The sequence below is a fragment of the Xiphophorus couchianus genome, chromosome 11 (genome assembly GCF_001444195.1).
Source record: "Xiphophorus couchianus chromosome 11, X_couchianus-1.0, whole genome shotgun sequence".
Lineage (NCBI taxonomy): Eukaryota > Metazoa > Chordata > Actinopteri > Cyprinodontiformes > Poeciliidae > Xiphophorus > Xiphophorus couchianus.
In genome coordinates, this window is record NC_040238.1 from 17,663,386 (window position 1) to 17,691,215 (window position 27,830).

Sequence of the window (27,830 nt, forward strand, 5' to 3'; positions counted from 1 at the left end):
TGACCTGATGTTGCTGTGGGATGACAGGGAGCTGGTGGAGAAGAGGTTAGGTGGCAATTACAGTGAAAATATTCTTAATGAAAGCTCAGAACTTAAACCACAGTGGCTCTGAAAACATTTGAAAGACTTCCTGGGTTCCTTCAGAGGGGAGATTACAGTCCAGGCAGCGTGTACTGCTAAAAATCATACAATCATACAGCTAAAATTTAATCTTCTCTGATTTTTGCAAGTACCTCTGGCAGTTTCACAAGAGACACAACAATGAGTACAGCCGTGAATATTTTTATCCGTTATTGCATTGTGTACTCTTCTCAGGGTTTTTCCTCTTTTTCATATGATTTCAGAAAACGTGCGGCTACTTCAAGGAAAACAGGTTTTATCCTCAGAAATTAGCTTCTCTGGACACAGAACATAATTTTGTGGTTGGCTGAATAATATAGCAACTTAGTTCAACACAAAACGCCTCTTTTTATTTAAGTTTTTTTTTTACAGAAGACTGAAATGCTAATGCCATTAGCACTGTTATGGGGAAAAATATAATTTATATTTCTTGTGCTACTATCTTCATCTTACTATTTATGTTAGCACAGCAGCAGAGTTGGCTTACAAAAGAATCACTTTAAAACTCCTCAGTTTAAAGAGTAAGTTTTTTTTGTGATTCATGTTTAGATTTTTTCCATATAGAAAGGATAATAATGATAATAGTTGTCTATTCCAGCTCATGCTAACAGATAATACAATAATCATTTTAAAAGGTTAAGTTTAATAAAACATGACATTGTGACCAGCACAAACATAAATGACACCATTATGAGTAAAATGGTAACCTAAAAGTCAAAGTACTTAGTTAATAGCAATCAAAACAATCCAGATGCCTTAGATGAATAAAACAAAACGCTCTCTCTTCCACCAGAGCGAAATGGTCGCCAACTGGTATTCAGTGAGAAGGGAACTCAGTGAGGATTGTTCTCTACTTGTGTGGAGGATGCTGCTATTATAGTCATCTATCTCCCCCTGGCTTTGTTCTGCCTTCACTCTCACACACACCTCTCCATCATTATGACTCTCAACATCCGTACAGTGTGGATGCAGCACAAAGTACCAAATGCTAGTAGGGAACTGAGAGAAATGCAAAAAACAAAATCTGTTTCAAACACAGTGTATATAAAGGCAAGGGAAGCTATGATAGCAACTTCATAAAGGTAGTTTTTTGGGGTTGGAAATCAATTGAAAATATACAAACAGTTCTCCATAAAACTGAATACCTCTGATAATCTGAATTTACTGAATTAGTGCTAATTCAGCAGCATCTGGGAAGCGAGTCAGAGTTGCTAGAAGGATGGAGAGAGCAACGCACTGGAGGCGCTGGAAGAAAACTTGATTGAGGTTGCAAAAGACCTGGTTGTGGAGTTAAGGTTAAAGTATAGCCTATGCTACAATGGAATAGTTTAAATCAAACCATAGGAATGTATTAAGATGTCCCAGTTAAACTATAACCCTAAATCTAAAGAATATGTTACATGACTTAAAAATTGCTCTTCACTAACATTCTGCATCCTTATTGATTGAGGTTGATGCAAATGCAAACCACGTTTCTCAAATTTTATTAATAAAAATGGAAACCAAATAAGATTTTTCTTCCACCTCACAACTATGTCCTAGTTGTTCTAGTTGAGTTGTTCTAAAGTTACAATTAAACACCGTTTAAGCTTGTTATTGTAACCTAAAAACAAATTTGACCAAGTCAAAATTATCCATTTTTGATATGATACCACTGTGGTTAAACCTAACAGGATCTGACTTTAAGTCAGATTCTTAAAGTCATAAGTTAGACTTTAAGAATCTGACTTAAAGTCTAGGTTACATTTCGTCTTGGCTTTCTATCTTTGCTCACTTTTTTTGTGCAGTGGTTACAACAAGATGAAGTAGGTAAGATTTTTTTATTTTATTTTTTTAATATTGGGGGAAAATGAGTGTGATGACCAGCAGCCTCACAGATGGATTATCTTAGGTGAAAGAAAAGAAAAAAAAACTCTCAGTTTCACACTCACGACGCAGCACTTCCATCCCTCTCTGTCTCTTTCGCTCATACTCACTTGTCAGATTCCTCACTCGTTCTCAGTCACAGGCTCACCAACACATATTGTGCGTTTTCACAGAGGAGAGAAAAGGAATGATCGGAGGGCAGCTATTGAATCCATACTGTGTTTCCTTGCATTAATCGATAAATGTAGTTTGACCAAATAAAATGTGACTAAAATATTAATGTATGTTTGATTACGTTTGAATATTATTATAGATTTTGAAACAAGGCGAGTTTCAGTCTTATGTCTGATATTAAAATGTGCTGTAGATGTTTTTTAATAGAAACGGTTATATAACGTTCTTTTGAGGGCAGTATCTTGCTGTGTTGTTAAACTCAAATGTCAGCCACAGAGGAAACCGTAGAACATGTTTCCGTAGCTACGCATGTAATTTAAAGCGTATTTTTCTCCTCAAGGGATTGTTACCTATGTGACCTAAATAAAAGGGGAGGATGGCACAGTTTTGCTAGGTGCTTAGGGCACAGCAGTCCCCTTGTTTGTCTTCCGGCATAAACCTTAGAGCACTTTAATATTTTAAACACCGCTGAAAGTTTGATGGGTCCATGGATGGCAGTGACTGCACGGAAGAGCAGGAGGAGATGATTATTACTCAGAAGGTTTAACTTGATGGTATTAGGAGTTTTATGTTTGAGTCGATTTGGATATGTAATTTAAATTTCATGAGTCCAAATGCAAAAATGGTATGGTTTATTCTGCTGGAAAAACTGAGGAATTTAGAGACTCTCTTAAATAACTGTCAGTAAAGTCTATACATTTTTTTAATGAGCATGATGATTGAGTAAAACAAAAGAACTGGAGAAATTATTATTAGTGTCACACAGAAACAAAGATTGATCATAGCTTTAACATCTAGTGATTCTGTTTTGCATTGAAGATTCCAATATGACTACTCAGTGTATACATAATGCATTTCCGTTTCTTTTTGTGTTCTTATTCTTTGCCTTCACAGTAGGACACATTAATCTGGAAACACTGAATTATGATCAGTGCAAACAGTAATTAAATGACTGGAAATTTAAGCTAGTATTTCAATACGCCCTAAAGATGCTGGAAAAGCCTTTTACAAAAAATATCTATTTATTAAAGTAGCATAATCTCCTGCTGAAAAACAATCTAACTGTTAATGTTGTTATAATGAAGACAAGTCACTAGCTACTTATTTGTGCCTCCATTCGAGCTCTTTATGCTTTAGGTGTCCTGGTGTCTCTCTGTCTGCATGAAGCTTGACGCTTTCAGCAAAAAGAAAAGAAAAATGACCCAGTGCGAAAAGCAAATAACAATAAAAACGATCAAGGACACACAAAAAACATGTGTAGAAGATTAAAAGGAAATATTTTTGATTATTTAAAGCTTAAGAAAAATCACAAACCATTTTTAAAATAACAAATTTGCAATTAAAATATATAGGAACAAATCAATAAATAATAATAAATAAGAGTCAGCCTAAAGCAAAAAGCCAGTTAGAAGTGAGCAGCTTCACAGATACATTTTAGCATTAAGTAACATAATAATATGCTTTTGATTCTTTACAATTAGCTTTAAAAGCTCTATCATGCAGATGCATACACTTCTGAAGGTGCCCTGTAGTGTATCAGGTAGCATGATGTCTGGGAAAGCTTCTTTAAGTCTAGCTAATGTTAAATTAAAGCCTATAAACTAATTAATACTCTCACCACTGCTTCATGTCAGCTGCATCTTGTTCTTGACCACTGACTATGACTAACCTAATAGTGATGGCTTTATAGAATATATAAAACCAAACACTATATTTTTCAAATGTGCATTAAGAGAAAAATTATGCAAAAAGTAAAATAGATCCAAATGTGGGAAACTGTAACAATGAACAATTTTCAATAGTTTCTTGTACATATTTAGTCCATGTATTTTACTGGGTAAGGCTTAGCTGCACAACAGTAATGGGACATGTAGAGGTGCTCACTCCCAACTTTTTCCATCTTTTTCAATAACCAGCCACATATTTGACAGTTTTAATTACAGTGCTAAATCCATCTTTCACATGTTTCATAGAGACACTTTGGACATTGTCATAGTTGCTGCAACCTTCACTCATGTCTATCTGCTGATCAGTTGAAATATCACAGATTTAGTTGGAAGTTGAAACATTTAATTTATAATCTTTTCCTCACCCCCTGGGTGAGGGCTTATGCATTTAGGAAATAATGAAGGCTATGACAAAAGCACTACTACTTTCTTCCCCTCCAGTAAATTCTTTAATGAAAGAGTGTAATGTTTTGTTTGAATATATTTGAATGTTGTCTTGCCAATTTTTAAAAATGTCTGCCTGTTAAATATCTGTCTTAACTTTATACTATTTTCTAGGATTTTTTATCTTTTTTAATTTTCTTTTTTCTGTCACATCCCTAAACACCGTTGTTTTCTTCTATTTTGCAGTTATCCAGCTGTATGTGAGTTCCTACAGAGCAATAACCTATTATCAATTATCCGAGCACATGAAGCACAAGATGCTGGGTACGTTGAAACACAAAGCACGTCTGCGAAAATTATAAAACAATTCTTGACTAAAGACAAATCCAACTTGATTTTTAATTTCTGAATTAACTTCTTTCTGTTTTTTCCTCACTTCTTCCTTTCTATGCTGAAGTTACCGGATGTACCGTAAAAGTCAGACAACTGGATTCCCATCCCTCATAACCATCTTCTCTGCGCCAAATTACCTGGATGTTTACAACAATAAAGGTCAGAATTTGTTTTCTAATTTTCTGTTTTTTCTTTTCATTGCTTCTTTGTACCTTTTATTACATTAACCTTTGTCTTATTTCTGCACATTAGAGAGTCACTTTTTGGTGATTTTTGAGTCACAGAAATTGGCCCACTATCACAAGAAGCTTTTAAATGTGTCATCCTCATGCATATAATGTATTCAACTATCTAAGGTGAAATAGAACATATATTTATTAAATTATATTAAAAAATTGTAAAATAGTAGTCTAATAGTGTAAAAGAGAAGTGTCTTAATTAATCATCTCTTATAGTTGAAGTACCCATGCTTTTTTAAATACATTTCAGTTCAGATTTTATTTTTTGCACAATTTCACAGTTGTTTGCTAAATTTTCCAGGACTGTGTGTCACTAAAGTGAAATCTGACATTTGAGAATCCTCTAAAAGCAGCCCTGTCAGTTGTAAATAATTACCAAGACTTCCTGTGATTTTCCGTGAAAATGATTTTAACTAACAAATTGAAGCGTATGAGTTAATATAAGTGCATTTAGCTGTGAACAGGCATAACAAAGCATCAGGGAGCCCCCGTTTGTTTGTGTTCTCAGATCTGTGTCTTGGTTGCCATGGGCTATGGGAGATGAGGAGCGTGGGAGGGACTGTCAGCATTGCTGACTATCTCCATGTGGCTTTATGCCTCTTGATGTAACAGTGTCAGCAATCCCTGGCCTCAGCAAGGCCACCTAGTGGATGAATATTACATTTTCTTTTCTCTTTGTGTTTCTTCCAATATATAATATTAAATGTAAACAGAGCCTTGTATCTATAAGGTGTAAGAGTATTCTATGACTTCATTTAAAAAGTTGTGATTTTGTGGTAGATTTTAGAGTAACGATGCCAGAAAAGTGATGTTATTTTTCAATTCATTGCATTTTTAACTAACTGCTTACAAACAGCTCAAACCTGGGTTAGTTTGAGTCGGCTATATTAATTTAATTGTTGTGTTGTCGTCAGAGTGTCATTTGCCAATATCTTTCTGGGATAGTGTTAGTGATTAGTTTGTCGCAAATTGTCGGATGCAAACTCACATTTACTTTTACTTCAAAAAGAATGCTTTATTAATCTTGTCATCACCTTATCATGCAGTTGTGAATTCATAATTAAAAAGATAGACTTCTTATGCCTCAATAGACCACATATAATTGCGTTAAGCAGGCAGAAGAATAACTCTCTTGACCTGAAATCTAAATATACAACAACTGTGCCTTTAAAAAATTCCTTGATATAAATTAAGCTTTTATTGCAGGAGCCGAATCTTCCTTGTGATCCTCTCTGTTATCTTGTGTCTTTTTCCGGTCTAATTGTCACAGCTTCTGTTGTTTTTTGCGGCTCTGACTGTAAACATAATCTTTTTTTTTTTTTAATTTTCACAAAAACTCTCCACTTTTTTTTTATCAGCAATGGCAGTAAATGTAGATGTCATTAAAACAAAAAAATTAACCAAATCTTAACAATCAGGTGTTTGTCTTATGCAGTATGATTTAGTTTGATTGTGATTGAATGTAGCGAGCTGGATGTCATACAGCATCATTTAGCTTGTGTTGGTTGTAAGGAGGAGTCGGGTTTAAGTGGAACATTTTACTCCCCTGTTCTCGCTGCTTCCCTTACAGCTGCTGTACTGAAATATGAAAATAACGTCATGAACATTCGACAGTTCAACTGCTCGCCACACCCCTACTGGCTGCCCAACTTCATGGACGTCTTTACTTGGTCCCTGCCATTTGTTGGAGAAAAAGGTAGAAACCTTCCTCGCTTCTTTTATGATGCTCTATAAAATGTATCCGCCCCATTGGATGTTTTACCCTTTTTATTGCTTGTAGAAATCACTTGTTATCAACAAAGTTTGGCTTTTTTGAGAAAAAAAAGCCCCTTAACTGTCAAGTGAAAACAGATTTCTACTAAATAATAACAGGTAAATAAAAACATAATATAATTAGATGCACAGATATCCCTCCCTCTCAAGTCATTAGATGCACATTTGAGGATGTACATGGGGATCGACCCCGGTCAAGCTTTGCCACAAGTTCTCTATCAGAGTGAAATCTGGATTTTGACTTGGCCACTCCAGAATGTCCAGCTTGTTGTCTTCAAACCATTTCTGCAAGGCTTTAGATGGATGCTTCAATTCACTGTTTTGTGAGTCCTCGAGGCCTGGTGTCCTGCAGGTTTTAGATGTGTATCTGCTTCAGCAAATAATGGGTCAAATAATGAGAGTCTGGTCTTTAGCAAGTCTCTGAAGAACTTGAGGAGGCTTGTTGAACCAGGGAAACATTTAAAAGTTGGACCTTCTTAACACAGGCCCGGATAAATGTTCTCTTAAGCTGTAGTTCTGTTGAAGATGAAAACAAATTGTCATCTAGAATTTCTCTATATTTTGATAAATCCATTTTACTTTCTACTTTTTCAAGAGTTATTCCCATCATCATGCTTCACACAGTAAGAATGTTTGTGGTGATGTAAGTAGCATCTTGTCTGATGGCCCAAAAGCTCCATTATGAGTTTCCTTCCATAGTGGGTTGTCCCAGAAAGCTTGGACTGGCAACAATTGTTGGACTCAGAGTCTCTCCCATCTGTAACTCTGTCAGAGGTGACCTGTTGACCTCTTTCTAGTCTTTTTTTTTTTTTTTTTGCACGGTTCAGTCAGTTTGTGAGGACAGGCTGATCTAGGCAGATTTACACATGGACCATATCCTTTCCATTTCTTGATGATTGATTGAACTGAACTCCAGAGGATGTTAAGTGGCTTAGAGATTTATTTTTGTATCCTTCCCCTAACATATACTTTTCAGTAACCCCTTTTCTCTGATTTGCTTATTCCTTTTGTCTTCATGCTGTAATGCTAGCCAAGAATACTGATTAACCAGTGAGTGGCTTCCAGAACCAGGTGTTTTTATGCTGAGGTAATCTCCATTCCACTTATTGTGAGACTAATAGGATCAATTGACCAGACCACTGTTGAATTAAGTCAGACACTTTGAAGGGGTTGAATATTTATACAATTACTTATTTTGTCAAAGCAATAAAAATGGCAAAACATCCAGGAAGATGAATAATTCTTATATACACTGTAAGACACCCTGATTTGTTTTCTGCACCGCTCTCTGACTACCTGTTTCCTGTCCACTTTTTCCTCCACAGTCACTGAAATGTTGGTGAATGTGTTAAGCATCTGCTCTGATGATGAACTCATGAATGATGAAGATGAGATATTTGATGGTGAGAAGTTTAAAGAAGAATGTTTCATAATTCATCTTTTATATTTCTCACGGGTACATTGTGGGTTCAGGGTTGACCTAGATCTGCGCACGTCGCTGTTCAGAAAGGGAAACAGCTCAGCAGTTATTTAGGATGGTGTGTTTTAAAGCTGCATGTTACAAGGAAGGCATGGAGTGCTTTTTTCAAAAATTACTGATTAATTGTTATTGAGGGCCATACTTACCTGTTTTTTGTCATACACAAAAAAATGCTTGTTTATTTTTTAATGTATTTAATGAATAAAAAGCTTTCAGTGTTTGATCTGTCAGTCAACCAAAGTGTCAAATTCTGATTTCTGTCTTACTGATTGATGCGTCTCTAGACATTTCACATCCAAGAACATATAATTTCATTTTGACTTGAAAAAAGAATACATTTCTCAAAACCGACATAATAAGAAAATAATAGAGCATTGTTATAGTGTGTGTCTATAATCGCTGTGGATGGGTTACCTGTGTTTGTTTGCAGCCAATGCAGCCGCGGCTCGCAAAGAGGTGATCAGAAACAAGATCCGTGCTATTGGAAAAATGGCCAAAATGTTCTCAGTTCTCAGGTAGACGTTTTGTTGAAGAGTGTGTTAGTAAATGGAGATATGATTGTAGTGTACATCTTGAAACACAGACATTATATAAGGTCTGTTCTGTGTGTGTGTGTGTGCGGGCGTGTGTGTGTGCGTGTGTTTGTGAGTGGGGAAAGTGAGGGCAAAGTGTTTTTTCTCCAGTCTGATCTGGGTTCAGCATAGCTTTCTGACCTGCTTGCTTGTTTCTGTTCTTCCTGCAGAGAGGAGAGTGAAAATGTGTTGACGCTTAAGGGCCTGACGCCCACTGGCATGTTGCCAAGTGGGGTTCTCTCTGGAGGCAGACAGACACTGCAGAGTGGTGAGCAGAAGGCTCGGCCTTAGTCTTTTTTTTCCCAACACTGGTTCTCTCTCTTTGTTTTCGGTTCGTTCTTGTACTCATCAGCATTCTCATCTCTTCCATTGCCTTTTTCTGTTTTTCTATCTGTCTCTTTCTCCAAACTCCCTTAAATAAAGAACAGCCAATAAATGCTGTTTTAGTCTCTTGTTGGATCTTCCAATGATATATTAATCCAAACTTTATGGGTTTAAGTTTTCTGCTGCCTATTTTCAGCAGCTAATGTGTAGTATGGATTTTTATAAGTGGGGTTCTGTGACAAAGTTATTTGCTGTCAGTAGGCCTGTCACGATAGCAAATTTTGCTGAGCGATTAATTGTCTCAAAAAATTATTGCGATAAACGATAATATTGTCTGAAGATCTTTTTACACTGATTTAATGGAAATGAAGTAATAATGCATGCGATTTCTTGTCAAAGATAGATACACTTTATTTTCAAAAGAATACTAAACACTGGAACTGATAAACAAAATAAACAAAACAACCAAAAACAAAATGGATTCTCAGTCTCCATTAACAAAAAATGTACTGGAAAAAAAAACTAAACATAAAGCCAAAGTGGAAATAAATACTGCATTCAACCAAAAGAGTGCAGATTATGAAGTCTGTATATTATGTTGCCCTTCAGTAATAATTAGATTTAAATAGAGAAAATGGGCACATCGACTACCTGATGCAATAGTTCACACTACATGATTTTTTGCTCCTATTTTTCCCCTTACAACAATCTTAAAACGTTGGTCTTTCTAAGATTGTGTGGTGTGTTACGGTAGATCATCGTTGCCGCTCCGATCTAAATCAGGGATTTTCCCCGACTGGGAGCGTTAATGCAGCCTGTTGAATGTGACAGGTAGCCAATCAGAAAGCGCGGATTCTCCTCTGTGTTTTCTGAGGGGAAATTACGGAGGGGAATCCCAAACAGCTGACATGGCGCAACCCGAAGTCCAGCGGACATTGGAGATGATATGTGGAAACAACATTAATGTTTATTCAACATGCAAAGAATATAGAAATGACAAGAGGAGGAGTTGGAGCGAAATTGCTACCGCAGTTGATAAACCCGGTAACTTTTCAGCTGTTCTTCGTTAACGTGACGTAAATAGATTATAATGATTTTCATTCAGTCAGGACTTTACGCTGACACTAGCCACATGCATTGCAGGTAGATTGTAGTAAAGCATTGATTAATGCCTGGTTTTAAAATTAGTTCACTGGACTTGTAGCCATTATTTTGTGCCCATTGTTGGACACCACACGGCAGGAACGAACCAGATCGAACCGTTATACCTAGAATTTCTGTCGGCTAATGTGTGGTCTGTCAGGTTTTGAAAATGGGCCGACAATCGGCCAACAGCTCTAAGATCGTGTAGTGTGAGCTGGGCTTTACACTAAGGAAATGAGGAAGGGAGGAGTCAGTGGAGAGCACCGGAGTTGAGCTTTTTTTCATTCGGTGTCATCAACAGAAAGAGAAAAAGGCCGGAAGAGACGATAATGCCGATAATTGAAATGACGTCGATAGTTTTAATTTATCGTACGATTAATCGATTCATCGTTTATCGCGACAGGCCTAGCTGTCAGTATCTTACTTGTAGCCGCACCTTATCAACTGCGTCATGCCTCTACTCTCCTGGGTGTCCACTCCCCCCATGCATCCTTCATTTTGCTTTTACAAATCACTCACAGAGAGAATGCCACTGCATACAGCCTCCTCCATGGACAACAATGTTTGACTGACTTTGTAGTCATTTAGTGCAGAATCATACAAATGCACATAATTCCCCACCACATCTGATAAACATTCCTCAAAAGTATTCATGCGTCTTGCGGATGCAAAAACAGGAGAGTGGAAGCTGACCAGTTAAAACGAAATATCAACACTGATGTCGTAGTGCATTTCGGCATAAAACACGGCAACAAACTCCAGGCCAATCACACAACTCGCCGCACAGAACCATGTGCAAAGTAGAAGAGGACGCAGATGCAATTTTCATCACACGACTGAGTTAATGAGAGCTGATTTCAACAACTTGGATGAAATGCAACTAGGATAAATGTTTTCTTTGGGTTCTCTTAACATTGTAGCAACTTCCACACTGAGAATGTAGCATAAAGTGCTTAGGTATTGTGTTTTCAATGATTGGAAAAGTGGTAAATGGTAAAATGTTTTGAGAGTTGTAACAGCTTTTATCAGGAGGACCAGGTGAGTTTACTCAGATAAGGACCTTCCTAAGCAATGGTATAAATTGTTTCATCAGACATGCAGAAACAAGTACTACCTCCTTAAGCCGTGCAAAGCATTAAAAGTAATTCAGATGCTCTCACATGTTTGTTTGTCATCTCAGCCCCCGCACTTTCCATCATCTCATTTCTGTGTCTCTCTTTGTGGATCTATTTGTGTGACTTTTCATGAAAACTTTCTAACCCAAGATTGACACTAACTCAGTTTTAATGCATGGCGCTCCTCTGAGTTTGGCTTCAATAACAGTGAACATTTACAGCTCATCTGGCCAAATAACATGAGTCGCCTTCTCCCTGGGGCTGCATTGTACATTTGCATGGCTTTATCAGGAGTAACCTGCTCCCCTCCTCCCCCCTTCAGCCACCATTGAAGCCATTGAAGCCATCGAGACGCATGATGAGGACAGAGAAGGTAAAACTGGTGCTCCTTGTCCCACTGCTTTAATATCAGGGTATCCTGCTATAAAATATTTCTAGACAATAGTTGAAACAATATAAAGTCCACGCTTAGCTCTTCTATGTTCATAGAGCTCCAACTTATTGTGAAGTTCATTCAAATAGAGTTAAAACATAAGAAAAAATTTCTTTTTTCTGAATAATACTTGTTGATTTTATGTAAATAAAGCAAAAATCATCATAGAGTAGATTTTAATTACTTTCTAATGGGGAGAAGCTACATTAGAAACTGTTCTCAAGATTAATAATATCTGTTGAATAACTTGCTTTCCAAAAGTATTGTACCCTCAAATATCATTGTATTTTATTATAATTTTATGAAAAATGTCATAAAATTTTTAAACTTTTAGATTGCTAAACGAAACCCACTTACATTCAGAAATCCACTTTTTGATAGCATAATTTCATAAATTATGTGAAAGCCTCTAAAATATTAAATGTTAAAGAACAGTAGCACAGAAAGAGCGTCACAAGCACCAAATGAAAACCAAGTATCATCATCTTGTCACTTCTCAGTAATGGCGGACATTTGTTCTATCACACGAAATTCAAATTAAATGCATTTGTGGTCATAACGAACAGAACAGAAACTGTTAGGTCTGTTCGCTCGAGGATGGATGGAACGGAAAAGTTATGTGTGCGCTAAACAAAGCTCCAGTCATCATAAAATGCTGCTACCAAAATAGAGAAGCTTATAGCTTACAGAACAATATGTGGAGCAGGAGGAAATTAGGGAAAACCACTAAATAAAAAACATATAGTTATTTAATGTATTAAAGAATGTTTATTATAAATTAAAACTCTGCAAAGCGAGAAAAAAAAAGTGTTAAGGGATTCATAAGCAAAGCTTATTGGTTAGGGTTATAAAAGTCCTCCATCTGGTCTACAATGTGTTGCAAGAACAAGAAAAAAAAATCAAAGCCTGTTTTAAATGGTTTTTGGGAAATAGTTCAGATACAAAGACTTTACAGACTGTATTTGATTTAATAAATTCAATTGTAAATAAATAAAGTAATAATAATAATAATAAGTTTATAGAAATATGTGAACATTTTTTTTTATTTCTGCCAAATTGAATTCTGAGATCACCTGTTCATTTTTATGATTTGAGATTTTCTCCAAATTGAGTCACACATGTGTAAAATGTGTGTAAGGTGTGCTGGCAGTATGTACGTATTTTAGATCAAGATCTGCAGAAAAAAGTCTCCTCTTCTTCCTATAAATACATCCTTTTTGCCTCTCTTTACTAGAATCGCATAGAATATCTCACTCATCATAGTTTGCAGTCAGTTTATAGTAAATCTGGGTTTTTATATTGTCACTTTATTTATTGAACACTGACTCATATTCGGATTGTAACAGCTGTGTTATTTCTTGGCAAAAAGAACTTTGATCATAGTTTTATTTTGTAATTTAAACATTGCTTATGAGGCAGTGACTCACAATTGGTATTGATGACTACATAATGTAAAGGAAATTAGCAAAGGGAAGTGTAATTATTATTCTTGATTGTCACTCCTAGATGTGATAACACTTTTGATGCAGCTAACACTATTAAATCATGACATGTTTGGGCACATGAGGGGATATATCATATATCATATTATAGCTTTTTATAACTTGCACTTATAATGGCTACCAGATGTCTGCATTCACTCATCATGGACATGATTGTCGTAACAATCTATTAATATTAGATGGACATTCCAACATTTAGCAACATAAAAAGGAGAATTAAGTCCACAGGTTTGAATTCATGTAGGATTTTCTGTTACAATTATACATATTACCTCAAATGTTTGCATGCTCATCTTGACAAATATTTGGAAACTCCTCTTACAAAAAATGGTTGACCAAATTTTTTTATTGATTGACTTCCTGGCAGGGGCCTGCCTTTTAAGCGTATTCCACACAATAACCTCAACTTTCTGCTTCACTTGCAAAAGGTTCTGGTAAATTGCACAAAGTATGTGGAATAAATAAGACAGAGGAATACATCCAAACTCTTCAGCTTCCTCTTGCTAGATCTTGTTTGTAAAAGTCAATCAGAATTGTATGTTGTGTGATGAAGCCTCCATGGAAAACTAATTGTCCAAAATGAACTATGAGAAGCACAAAACTAATGCAGTCCATGATGGGTGCATGTAAACTGTCTGACACAGTACGCGACTTGCGGAATACTCTTAGATTGTTGAGCAACATAACCCTAACCCTGCGTTTTTCCTCTTCTTCAGCTATTCGTGGGTTCTCCCCCCAGCACAAGATCACCAGCTTCGAGGAGGCTAAGGGCTTAGACCGCATCAATGAGCGCATGCCACCTCGCAAGGATGGGGTGAACCACGTGGGGCACTCCATGGGCAAGATGAATATGTCGGAGGCAAACGGCACAGAAGACAACAGCAACATCCAGTAATGTGTTCTCTGAGCCACGGAAACTGTGCCGCTGTTACAGTCATGCAGGAAGACTTTGCTTAATGGGAAATTCAGGCCTCAGAACACAGAAATCTAACAGGCCTACCGCTCGAACATGAAACCTGCAGCAAATCTAAACACTGGGCGAAAAGGTCATTTATTTCATGACGGCATGTCATTGCACTGTTAGGGGGCGGGGGGAGCTGGGGTTCACAGCAAAGGGGCAGGGATACAGAGAGACCCACAAGCTGCAGCAAAGAAGTGCTTTTGGAAGTTGTGTCCGACTGTAGTTCCCTTTCTCAATTCGATTACAGACTGAATTGTTGGGAGTTATTTTGCTGCAAGTGCTGACACACGTGTGCTCCTTCATTGCAGGGCCTGACAGAAGACATGAGTGCAGTATCCATATCACATAATGTTTTATAAAGTATTTATTATGAATCACTCACAAATGCGCATCAAAAGGAGAATTATCTACTTTATCTTATTGTTTTTGCTAGTATTAGGTCACGTCACTTTGGGAGGGACAACACAGAAAGGAAAAAGAGACGCAAATATGTAAATGTATGTACCTCTTTGAACGCTGCAGCATGCCATCTTATGGGTGAACTTAAATTTATTGATTTACCTTGTTGTAAGATGCTGCCAACCTGCAGAGAAAAAAAGAAGACGGGGTTCTCATGTCACGGACAAATCCACTGCAGACCCAGATCCACCTTGGATATGTCTTAGTAACCTCCGGCATTGCCTCGTTCCTTCTCTCCTCGACATCTGCCATCTTACAGGATCACAGAACCTGGAGGAAAAGAAGAGATGATTTAGAAGACGCAGTCCCACTGTTTGCTGATGCTACCTCAGCACCCCAGATTAAACACAGAGATTTGACTTCAAAATATATCCTTTACTCCTTTTAATCTCAGTCTTATGGTTATTCACTCCTCTTCCAAAAGAGCATTTTACATAGGCATGAGCTGGTTTGAGCTTCTCACACTATTCACACAAAGATTTTAAGCAATATTGCATAATTTAATCACACTACCCTAATTTAAAAACTGAAAAAATAAAATTGAATTTAATTGGTTTATTTGGCAGGGACACTAATCTAAATGTATCAGAGTTATCTGAAAGGTTATTTTTATTTGTAGTCCTGGTAAGACAGCAAATGCAACAAATATCCCTACTGCTGCTGAAATAATAAATTGTTTAATATTTTTTTTATCACTTTTTTGCTATATTTACTTTGATTCTTAGATGTAACAGTCTACTTTGTAAGTGCTTATTGCACAGAATTATGTTTTTGAGTAACAGAAGTATAAAAAGTAAATGTTAGCTGATTAGTTAGTAATGCTGCAGCCTCCTGCTTTACAGTATGTTGTTAGCAGTGAGAAAACCATGGTTTTTACTAAATATTCCCAAATTGCCCAACTTGATATGTTGTATACAAAATGTAGAACCTCTTTCAACCAGCCCATGAATGGCGGCTGCAGCAGATGGGGATGAGCAGCTTTGATTACGCTATTCCCTGAAGAGCCAGAGAAAAGTCTTGCCACTATGGCACTTTTCCTTCTATTAATCTCACTTTAAACTATCCCACCAGTGTGATGGAAAAGGTAATCAGTTTTAAAGTCATCATATTTTGGATGCATGACGTAATTTAATAGACATAACCAGCCCATGCCTAATTTCACATCAGAACAGCTTCATGTTAAAAACCAACTTCACCTTACAAATTCTTATAAAAATCATAGTTTTTTTCAGGATATTAAAGCTTCATCTCTGCCTAACAATAACCTTTCTTCCCTTCGGCATTAACGCAGCTTTCAGAGGAAACAAAAAGTCACGTTGAATGTTGAAACATACCTTGGTGTCAAGATATTAATGAACTGCTATTTCTTTCCTGCTTCTTGCTAAAGAAATAGCAATAATACAAACAGTGACTTCAGTGTCCTGCGAATTTTTGCATCTTTTGCTTTTCCAAAACATTTTTGGATTTTATGCTTGCAAAATGTGACAAGGAAGGAAATTCTAGACATAGGTATTGTTATGTTTCACTTAATCATAAACAGCATCCGTACTGGTGTTCTTTGGATTTCACAGCCTTTGATTAATCATAATGGGATGAGGGCAATGGCCACGCTAACAAACTACAGTTGCTTTGGAAAATCTTTAACCCAGCACTGATTTATTCATGCTCAGGCCCTTCTTTGAAATGTAGATTCTGTGGTTGCCGACATTTTCGACACTTTCTGACCTGGTGTAAATATTACAGTAGTTTGTTTGGAATCCCATAGCCTGTGTAGACTCAGATTTTTTCTTTTTCAAAAATAGAGAAAAAATGAGAAAAGATAATTTTAAAACTATATATCTGAAGTAGTCTAGCAGGACTTTAAAGCATAGGTTTTTAGCAGAATGCCCTTTCATTTTGCAAAGATGTATCATTGAACGAATATAGCTAATCTGTAATACTTTCTTTATGAAAAAAGTATACAACAAGCCAACATTGAAAATTGAATTCTTGTTTTCAACTATTTGATCAAACTTTTGGTGGGGGTTCTGAATATTTTTTTCATTTGTTTTTACTCTAGAACATGATCAAAACTGGATGATTTGATATTAAATAAAAGCTAAAGTCTCACTGTGAGCTAAATGCAATTAGTCACTATCCCCAAACAGTGTGTGAGTCTTTCACAGTCTGGAGTACCTCTAGAGTAGAAAACATCCTGAGTAAAATATCTAAGTCGGAATGATAAACATCTTTGATACCCACCTCGCAACAAATTTCTTGAATTTTTTGTCATTCATTAATGTTTTCCTGGTTTGGATGCCATTTTTCTTTTCAGTGATAAAGGTGTGTGAAGTAAAGATGGACAAAAAGTGACTTAACACAGCATCTATGGTATGGAACGCATCAATGCATGCAGTTAAGTTCCTAGTTGTTATGTGAGATTATAATTGTGATAGATAGTTGTGTTTCAAATAGTAAACTTGAATTCATTTATTTTTGGATTATATTTGTAGTATTGTCTTGTTTTATAAATTTTATAAATAGGCTTCCTTTGATTGTTTTTGGTCATTTTTTTTGTTTCATTTTGTTATTTACTACCACTGCTTTTAATTTTATATTGATTTCTTGTATGAAGAGATGCCCTTCTAAGGTGTAAAGCCTTGTGCTATATATACATTTTTTTCTGTTGTACTAATGTACAGAAAAATGTTCAATAGTGTGAATGAATATAATCTCAGTGAAAAGCTACTCTTTCAGGCTGCCAAAGCATGATAGCATGGTTTTCTCAAATGTAAATGAATTGGACACACAGACAAATCAGGTGTCACACATTTAACAGGAAACATTGTATTCTGGTTATATTTACTGCTGATATTATTGTTACAATTTAGCTTACAGTTCTTTTCATTCCTTGGTTTCTGGTTCTCGTATAGTCAAAATGCATACTTCAACAAAGAGATATAATGGGTTTTATCTTGCAACATTTTTTTTTCTCTATGGAGATATGTTTTGGCATTTGACTTCCTAAATAACACACACACTGTAAGCATGCCCTATGGGACAAATCACATTTTTTTACTCTTGAATAAAATATGCATGAACAAATTGTCTTGTGCAATTCTTTAACCCCCTGGTGGAGTAATTAATGTGCTCTTCTACCCTGCAGTTGCTTGTGGATAAAACCCTATAATACTGAAGCCAGTTAAAAGTATTATACTAGATTTTTTTTTCTCGCATTATAATGGTATCCTGGGATCCTAAATCTGATGTAACTAAATGCAGTTGCTAATATAATTGTATAGCGCTCCAAAATCTGAAGATTTAAAGAGACCCTTCCCATGTAGTGGTTTGCATTAAAACAAACTGAATTATGTATTGAGGCCTAATGATGACTGAGTCATTTTCATGCCTTTGCAGAAATATTAAACTGTTTCCTTTTTTCCTCAACATGGTAATTCACAAGGTGGTAAACTCCAATTTGTGGGTATTTGTACACACTAATCATTTGGAAAATGTAAAGTGTGAACTGCAACTAAACTTTTTTAGTTGTGATTTTGTAAAGCAACATTATTGACTGAAGAAAATAGCTGGGTTTGAACCTGATAGAAAGTCTGAGATATTGTCAAGAGAAAAATTAAAGATGCCACACCCAAAAATTCAGAAAGGTGAAGACTGCTAAAAATAAAACTTATACTTCTTATAAGAAGAGCCACAAGCATAACCTTCATGATACATTGCACTGATGCAGTAACTCATGCAAGGAGCCCAGATCAAAACTGTGCAGTATTCTCTATAGATTAACACATAGCTTTATTAATTTTCTGTAATATTTTTGGAAGAAACATTTCTTTCATCTTTTTTTTTTACATATCACATATTACAAAGAAATGTGTAATAGCATTCATTACTTTTAATTTGTACTGTCAAATTTATATTATTGAACGAAAATGATATATTTATATATCTGAACAAAATTACTAAAATAAATGAAATTTTCGACTAGGTTTTAATTTATGGAGATATTTATGGTAGTACTACTTATAAACCAGTTAAAACACAACAACAAAGAAAGGGATTCTTCTAATGGATTGTCATATTCCAATACTGGATATTTTTCGAAGTCATAAATGAATAAAATCGACAACAACAAATTTGTTTCTTTTTTTTTTTTTTACTGAAAATTGCACCTGGTGGTTTTGCTCAATAATTTTAACGTGTCGTCTGATATCAAGTAATTAAGACGGTCAAGTGTATTTCTATATTCCTTACTAATACACACAAGGCAAAGTCAACGGCATTTTAACTTGTCCATCAACGGTTTCCAATAGATTTCTCCCATTATTAAACCGGAAATGACATCACACGGTCTCGCCTCCGCCTTTTTTATTTTTTTGTCAATCAAAATCTCTGGACATCACAGTAATGTTTTAAGGATGCCCATTTAAGCTTAAGATTGAAGCTATTCGACGGTCATTTGCGACGTTTTACGTGTAAATTATGGCCCAGCGGCAGGGCCGTTGCAGCCGGACTCCGACCACCGCCGGGGGCCAACGGTACTGGGACTGTGAGTGACTGCAGGCTGCGCCCGAGCTAACGTTACGCAGCTGTCTGTAACCGAAGCTCGTCGCCTCGTTTTCTTCCTGCCCCGTCTTTACCACATGATATTGACGCACACTGTTCTGGCCCAGAGCTGCTGAGTAACAGAGCTGTCATGGACAAAGACGAAGCGGACCGGCTCATAGAGAAGGCCAAGCTGTGTTTACGGTCGGGCCGAAAGGATCGGGGACTGCAGCTCCTTTATGAGGCGCAGAAAATCTACCCCAGCACCAGGGCCAGAGGTAAAATTAGCTGACGCACATTTTCTATAACTGCACTCTGACTTGCTGACCGGGGAGCTTATTCCGGGCCTGTGTGGTGCTGGGGAGCTAGTTTAAAGTTGTTGTGGATCCAGAAAAGCCATTTAGCTTTAATCCTTTAGATATGAGTGAGCTTCATGCTAAAATGTAGATCTGCTTGTTTGTTTGCGGCTCCTACGCCGCCCCTCACAGTAGCCTACTTGGAGACCATCAGGCAGAAATTTATTAAAGTCTATTTATTCATGCATTGCTCAGCAATGGCATCCAAACTGCATCATTGCCATACAGGATTCCTGTAGGCACGACAGTGAGTGCACAAATGATGCAGTTTGGGAAAAGTTTAGATGTCTCCACTCACATACTTTACGTTGAAATTGCACACATTTCTGATTTTACATCATGGACGTCAATGTCATCTTCTTAATGCAGATCCTTTAGATCAGGCATTCTATGTATTCTTAAAAAATGGAATTTGCTTCTATCGTTTTACAGATGTGAGGAAGTGTGGAAAAAGTCAAATCCGAGACAATATTGGATATTCAATCTCTTCTGGGACAAAAGTCTGTTAATGCTTAATTAAGACAATAGTTGATATTACATTTACATAATGTAATCCTATAATTTGCAACAACTGGTTGCCCAAAAGAGTTATGATTTTTCAAGCTCATTTGAGTCAAAGTTGAAGAATTAGCCGTTTGTTCTCCATCTTTATTCACCCTACTTTGTGCAATATTGGATACAGTAAAACAGATCCTAAGCATAATGTTACCACCACCATGCTTAGTGGTTAGTAAAGTGTTATTAGATTTGAAAGACTAACTTTGTCTCCTTAAAGCGCACTTCTTGTCACTGTGCGTCATCTGACCATAAACTTTCTCTCCAGAAGGCCTTGGGCTTATTCATGTGATAATAAGATATACATTTTTGAGCAGCTCTTCTTTCTTGGTCTGAACCCACTCAACCATGTTAAGTGGGTTCAGATCAAGCTTCAGATCAAACTGTGAACAGTGATTCTGGTTCTAGCATGTTGCAGTTTATGAGTCTGTGTGGCCTTTGAGTTTTTCCTGAACATTATAAGCATTATCTTTCAATTTTAAGGAGACCACATTTGTCCGATTGTTGAAATTTGAGCACTATTGGGTGCTTCAACACAACAGGAATCCTAATATTTAAAAACAATTATATAAACAAAAATGTACAGCTTAATTCTAGCCTATATTTGCTAATATTCATATCTGTCTCTAAGACTTCTTGACTCAGTCATTGTTGAGTGCAAACACTTGTGTTACTGGTTACAGTGCTGATAGATGCCATACTGAGAAATGGAGGCAGTGCGTCCCAAGAAACGAACCACGTGCCTCCGCCCACAGGCTGGAGGGATGAGGACATTGGAAACCAAGAAACAAGGAATACAAATCATGATGAAAAGAAGACTTACACTGAGGAGCAACGCCAAGGTGTTTTCAGGTGAACAGTTCGTCTTCCTTGAGTCTGCCTTTCTGAAAAGGCAATGGTACAATTACAGATGTTAAGTGATGCACTCTGAACATTTTCAAGGTTCCTTCCCACAGTTCTTCATGCCTCTCTTCTAACATCCTTTATTCTGTTAATGCAGAATAAAGAATTGCAAGGACTTCTATGAAATCCTGGGTGTTGACAAAAGTGCCAGTGATGAAGATCTGAAGAAGGCGTACAGGAAGTTGGCCCTGAAGTTTCACCCAGACAAGAACTTCGCCCCAGGGGCCACAGATGCATTCAAAGGTACTCGTAAAACACAACACTAAACATTCTTTTGGGGGAAGTAGAAAGGCAATTTCATATTTGTTGTCAATAATTATTTATCTTAAACTCATTGTTCTGAGGACCCAGTTGACGTAGGCTGGGTCTAAAGACCAGAAATGAATGGCTATGAAAATGGACAGACTAGCCTTCAGATTTAGTCTTCACATTTCCATAGCACATAGCAGTAACATGCTAAAGATAAGTTGGCTGCATTTGGAGGAGCCGTTGAGTTTGAACAGCTTTCCTCAGCCTTCAATTGCTGCCTTGGAAGGACGCAGCCCGTGAATGTTTTGGCACTTACTAACAGGGTTTTATTTTTCCAGTATTGCCATGTTTTTATCTTCTCATCTTTCTCTATCGCTGTTGAGAAAAAGCACAGCTTTCTTTTAGCAGATTGTTTCTTCTTGCTGCTCTTTAAGGACAGATTTTACACTCTCTCCATTTACTTATTGGGTGACCTCTTAAGATAGTTGGCTATACTTGACTTTATTTCGGAGTATCGCAGTAAAAAGGGGTCTGAATACAAATGCATGCCACACTTTTCATATTTTATGTGGTGAAATAAATGTCCTTCTACTTCACAATGCAGTGGTTTGTCAAATATGTTTTCAATAAAACAGACTAAAGTGTTGGTAATGGGACACAATCTTAGAGGTACTAAAAAAGATTTCTCACCATAGCTTCTAAATCAACAAATCATTTTTACTCCTGGTTCTGAGTCTCTTCCTTTTAACACCATAAGTCTGAAATGTAGGTTAATTGTCCACTGGTAAGATGCTGCGTTATGTTTTCACATGTATATCCGCACTGATAAACGTCCTGTTGTAAGTGGGGAACGGACAGCACTTATCCTGCCGTTTCCTGTTATTGACCACACAAAGCGCTTTTACACTCCAAACCGCAGTCAACCATTCACAGGGTGATATGTATGGGTTCACTCAGGGTTCAACATGTTGCCCAAAGATAATGTGGAGGGAAGTTGAAATCAAACTGACAACCTACCTAAGGAGCGAAGGCAAGATTTTCTCCATGTGAACACCCAGTTCTTCAACCAGTTATTTATAAGGGTTTTCAAACAAAACTCTACCTACCTTAGGAAGCCACAGGAAAGAAATTGGGTGATATCTAGTAACAGAAGACAGTTTTTAGAAAGTTTGAACAGATGCAGTACAGTCAAGAAGTGGGATGGCCAGAACAAACTAGGCCAATGTTTCTCAAACATTTTCAGGTTGAGGACCACTTAACTCATTTAACTAACGCCTAACTTGACATTGTCCCTGTATTAACACATCTTAACTCAGTTATTGTTGTCTTCTCTGTTCATCTTAATGAGAAGTGTGGTGCTGTTTTGTAAATGAGACTAGCCATGAGTCGACAAACTAAATCTGTGTGTCGGTGATATGATATCATAACAGCTTCTTCCCCACAGCTGTCACGCTTTTGAACGCCTCCTGACATAAAACATAAACTATAAGGACTGTATTCCCCTATCCTCTCATACAACAATAACACATGGACTATCCTCACACACACACACATCACGGACTGTTTTCTTCACGCACACATACAATCTGTAAATTTTATCTGCCATTATTTATCTTGTATTATATTATATGCATATATAATCCATTCCCTAACATTCTTGTATATTCTGTATAATCTGTATAATCTGTGCATATAGCTCCCATATTTATATTTATACACAATATCTATATCTCTTGTTATAACCCCTTATAGTCCATACATACATAGTCTTGTACATCTGTAAATAAATATTATATCTCGTAGAGCACTTCTGGATAGATGCAAACTACATCTCGTTGCTTGTACTTGTGACAGTGCAATGTCAATAAAGTTGAATTCTATTCTATTCTATTCTATTCTATTCTAATAGTGTTCTAAAATGTTCTACAACTTACCTTAAAAAACTGAGAAATATTCTTGCAGACGTTAATTCCTCTGATCATATAAGTAGTCATGGCATTGTTCTCTTACGCCACCTATCCATTATTATTTTTAAACACAATCCTTTGATAAGCTAACTGTACACGTCACAGTTTGGGCTGGCGTCCCACAAATACACTGTCGTTTACATGCAGTACCTTGCAAACCACTAGAGGGCGCACACGGACCACCAGTGATCTGGGGACCAGAGTTTGAGAATGACTTAACCCTCGGTACTATTTGAATTTCATGAAATGCTTTGTTTCTCCCAACAGCCATTGGTAATGCATATGCAGTGCTAAGCAACCCAGAGAAGAGGCAGCAGTACGATCAATACGGAGAACAGAGTCCGACCTCAAACGTACCCCATCGCTCTGGCAACAGCAGGCCCGGACACTACCGGAACTTTTACAGAGACTTTGAGGCCGACATTTCCCCCGAGGAGCTCTTCAACATTTTCTTTGGTGGAAGGTTTCCCACAGGTGTGTGTGTGTGTGTGCGCGCGCGTATGTGTGAAGGAGTTATTTTAGCAGATTATTTTTCACATAAGTTTAAGAATAGTGTGTACTGTTTGACTCGGCAGGAAACGTTCACGTATACACCAACCAGGGCGCCTCCTACTCTCAGTTCTACCAGCCTCGTCGTCGGCGGGCTCAAGAAAGGCGGGAGGAGGTGGTGGAGGAAAACCAGAGTCAGGTCAGTGGCTCACTCAATGTAAAGACAATCCCTCGTTAACAGCTGCCGTGTCATGATGTCGTCTCCGCCTGGAGAGGCAGCGGTGCTTTAATTAGCCATGGGTTCTGATGGACTGTGGATGTTTTTAACAAGGGTGCAGACGCCTCATTCACTGGATTAAAAGATTACATCAGAGCTGCATATGTAATACACATGAACGTGAAGAATCCAATCAGCCTACGTGATTTACAGTCTTTCTTTTATCTTCCCTCAGAACACCTTCACAGCTCTTCTGCAGCTTCTGCCTGTACTGGTGTTGATCCTCATATCAGTCTTTACTCAGATGATGGCAACTAATCCACCCTACAGTCTTTTTTACAAGCCGTGAGTTTAGGAAATCGTATTCCAATCCACCTTAGATGCATGAAGTATATTTGAATTTGCTTATTTATTTTTTTGTGGCGTCAGGGCGATGGGACTGGTGGTGTCCAGAGAAACACAACACATGGGTGTACCGTACTATGTGGACAAAAGTTTTCAGAAAGAGTACCGTGGGGCAGCACTGGAGGAACTAGAGAAGAGCATCGAGAGCGATTATATCGAACACTTGCAGAGCAGCTGCTGGAAGGAGAAGCAGCAAAGTAAGTGAGAATCCTTATCAAACTTGATTAATAACCTGGTAAAAGTAATTGCTGTGATCCAAAATTATCTGTCAGTTGTTACTAACATTTTGGTTTGCCACCTTAAATGTAAATATGGTGCCAGCGTAGATTTTCAGGGTTCATTAAAAGAGGGTGCAAGGGAATCCCAAAATGAACATTCAGGTTTACTGTGGTGTACATGAAGACCTGAAACAAGTTAAATTGAATTGAATGATTCTATCTGTACATTTAGGCAGTTTCATCGCCCAGTGACTTCAGGTACAGCTGTGTAAAAGCAAGCTGGTCACAGATTAAAAGTTTTGCCAGAGACATTTTTTCTTAAGTTATTTTACTTTTCCCTTTATGTAAAGCTAACACACAGTTAACTCAAGTTTGATTTTCAAAATGCATGCCAAAGACTTTTTGTTATTTTTGATTAAATTCTCTCTCTGTTGCTCTTTTTCAGAGTCAGACTTGGCAAACTTGGGGCAGCTTTACCGAGACGAGCGGTTAAAGCAGAAGGCAGAGTCCATGAGGCTGGACAACTGTGAGAAGCTGCAACGATTGGTGGGCCGCCTCAGAGTCAAATAAGGACAGTTTGAGAGGAGGAAACGTTTCTTTAGCGAAGTGTGTAATTTACCCATTCTGGCCACTTTGTTGCGACATGTCGTTGGGGACGGTGAAGGCAGTGGGAGATTGCACTTCTGAAAACAACGTGCCTTCTCTTCGTCTGTAGGAACATAAGGAGTTGCACTGTGGCGTTAGCAGCAGGGAGTGGAAACTCGCTCTGGCAGGGTGTATGATGTCTCACAGCCTTCAAACTTTCTTATAGAAATGGCATGACATATGCAGTCTCCCCTTGGGGCTACAAAGGCAGTTGTATGTTTGGGACAAACATGTTTTACCTGTTTAGGTTTTGTGTTTTCTTGTGTCTTTGTTGAAATTTTTGATGTATTTATTTGGTAGATAACAGGGTGAATGAATGTTAGTGAGGATTTTCCAGTAGGAAATTAGTACGGAGACCTAAATAATACTGCAGTGTCTGGACATATCAGCACATATATATTGTGAAACGATGAAGGACCTTTTAGGTGTTTAAAACCAAGACAGATCCAACAATTAGAGCTTCTGCAAGGAAACTTGGTCTTTCTTGCCTCCATAAGCACTAATGGTACTGGTGGCTGTGTAAGGATTATTTGCAGCTCCTTTGGAGGTTGCAATTCAAACAGTCGTGTTTATCTGAAATTTCAGATTGATTTATGCTCCAACATATTGTTTCCTGATCATTAGGAGCTCATATAATGGCAGTATGCACAAAGCTAATATTTGAAATTGCACACAGTGCTTTGCAGAAGTATTCATAGTTAAATTACAATTTGTCACACTGCAACCACAAACTGGTATTTTAATCAAATTTAAATGATAGACAACACATAGTAGTGTATATTTGAGAAAAAAAGCAGAAAAATGATACATACTAATGATTTTTTTGAATAATCGAACCAAAATTGATTGATTTTGATAGGTTTTTTTTTTCATAATATTGTTGAAAAATGTGGTGGGTATATTCATTCTGCTCTCATGAGTCAATACTTTGAGGCATATGGTTTGATTTTTTTCTTTGTGAAATGGTTCAGTCAAATTGGATGACGAGCATCTGTGAAAAATCAGTTTTCATGTTTTGTCACAGATTCTCTTCCAATTTAGATCTGCACTTTGACTGAGCCACTCAAAGTATGTTTAGTTCAATTTTATAATGGAAAATTAACTTCCACCTCAGTTTCGAGTCTTTGCAGCCTTTAATGGGTTTTCTTCCAGGACTGGCCTGTATTCAGCTCAATCCACCAGAGAAGACCATTCCTGCAACATGCCATCATCATGTTTCACCATGGAACAGTTGTGTTTAGGGTGATATGCGGTGTTAGTCTTCTTCCATAAAGCCATTTGCCATGTTGTCGTGTTTGCTGTGTTGCCTACATGACTATTGGCAAACTTGAAATGGGACTTCTCATGGATTTTTGCACAGCTAGTTTTCCTATCAACAAATTTTCCTACCAGAGCTGCAAAGCTCCTCCAGAGTTCCCATGGAGCTCTTCTCTGTTTAGGTAGAGCGTCTTGTCTTCGTATGTTTACAGACTCCGTGTTTTCAATTGATGGGCTGAACACTTCTGTTTTTGATATGGATATTATTTTAAATCGTAACCCTGATTTAAACGTCTCCACCATTTTATTCCTAAGCCATTAAGCGTGCTCCTTGGTCTTCATGATGTGTTTGGTCGCTAATATTCTTTAGCAGATCTCTGAGGCCTTCACAGAACAACTGTAGATGCACTCAGATTACGTTACGCACAGGTACACTCATTGAAGTTACACTAGATTTATTTGGGGGAATCAAAAAATCACTGAAAGCAAATGCATGCGTCTATCTGAAATAAACATTTCAGATGCTTATTTGTATTTCGTTCCACTTCACAATTATTTACTACTTTGTGTCGGTCTGTCAAATAGAGGTACATTAAGGTTTATGGTTGAAATTTGACAACTGCGGCATCAATACTTTTGCAAGCACTGTATTATCATAAATATACAAAGATTTATTTTCTTTTCACAAAAAGGCTTACCCATCAAAAAGTGTTTTCTAAATCCTGTCTCCCTATTTTGTACAGATCTTTTATAAAGGAGAAATTAATTCATATAAACAGATGGTCCTAAAACGCCTCTTTTTTTTAACTAGATGAAACCAATTTCATATTGTGGACATTTGGGGTGTTATAATCTTATTGAATAGTATGCTGACATTGTGCAAATCTCTTTTGTAATATTAATCCAAAATCATACTTCCCTATAGCTGAAAGTCTGACTTGTTGCCATGCACTGCGCTTACCAGACTGCCTTAGCTGTTGTACTTCTGAAATATTCAGGTTCATCTTAAGCACTTTTAAGTTAAATCATCTGTTTTTTTGTTCCATACTGTGGCAACTGCATGAATCCCAGAAGTTGTTTTTTCTTTTTTCTTTTCTATTGCATATTTATTATTTGACTATAAATGTAAATGAAGTAGAATATTCAGGTTCACACTGTTATCTTACAACACTTAAATCCTTTACTGTGACAGAAAACACAAGCTAGGTTTCAAATGTATAACCACAAGTTATGTTGCTGAATTGACTGTAAGCTGTCGGCCAAAAATACATGAAAATTAAAGCTGTAACCAGTATTGAAACATTTCCTGTCTCTTTTAATTCCATTGTGATTTCAGGTTGACTTAGCCAATTGTGAAGTCAACAG

At 37.2% G+C, this 27,830-nt stretch overlaps 2 protein-coding genes across 3 annotated transcripts in view; both read left to right on the forward strand.

The window, feature by feature from the left end:
* The window catches only part of ppp3ca (protein phosphatase 3, catalytic subunit, alpha isozyme), a 33,653-nt gene extending 15,903 nt beyond the window's left edge, over positions 1 to 17,750 (forward strand). Inside the window, exons 7-14 of one of the 2 annotated variants that reach the window (XM_028031835.1) lie at positions 4,518 to 4,595; positions 4,729 to 4,823; positions 6,474 to 6,599; positions 8,002 to 8,079; positions 8,587 to 8,671; positions 8,899 to 8,996; positions 11,633 to 11,683; positions 13,962 to 17,750. In XM_028031835.1, the coding sequence (XP_027887636.1) occupies positions 4,518 to 4,595; positions 4,729 to 4,823; positions 6,474 to 6,599; positions 8,002 to 8,079; positions 8,587 to 8,671; positions 8,899 to 8,996; positions 11,633 to 11,683; positions 13,962 to 14,140 (790 nt within the window). In that variant the 3' untranslated portion in view covers positions 14,141 to 17,750. The remainder of the gene's footprint in view (positions 1 to 4,517; positions 4,596 to 4,728; positions 4,824 to 6,473; positions 6,600 to 8,001; positions 8,080 to 8,586; positions 8,672 to 8,898; positions 8,997 to 11,632; positions 11,684 to 13,961) is intronic. The other variant, XM_028031836.1, reaches the window with a different exon arrangement.
* Positions 17,751 to 19,008: 1,258 nt separating this feature from the next.
* Positions 19,009 to 27,767, forward strand: dnajc18 (DnaJ (Hsp40) homolog, subfamily C, member 18). Its single transcript, XM_028032465.1, has 9 exons — positions 19,009 to 19,208; positions 19,333 to 19,482; positions 20,799 to 20,967; positions 21,116 to 21,261; positions 23,502 to 23,708; positions 23,810 to 23,922; positions 24,176 to 24,285; positions 24,370 to 24,542; positions 25,009 to 27,767. The coding sequence occupies exons 2-9, from the start codon at positions 19,356 to 19,358 to the stop codon at positions 25,131 to 25,133; spliced, it is 1,170 nt and encodes a 389-aa protein (XP_027888266.1). The 5' UTR covers positions 19,009 to 19,208; positions 19,333 to 19,355; the 3' UTR covers positions 25,134 to 27,767.
* Positions 27,768 to 27,830: the final 63 nt, after the last annotated feature.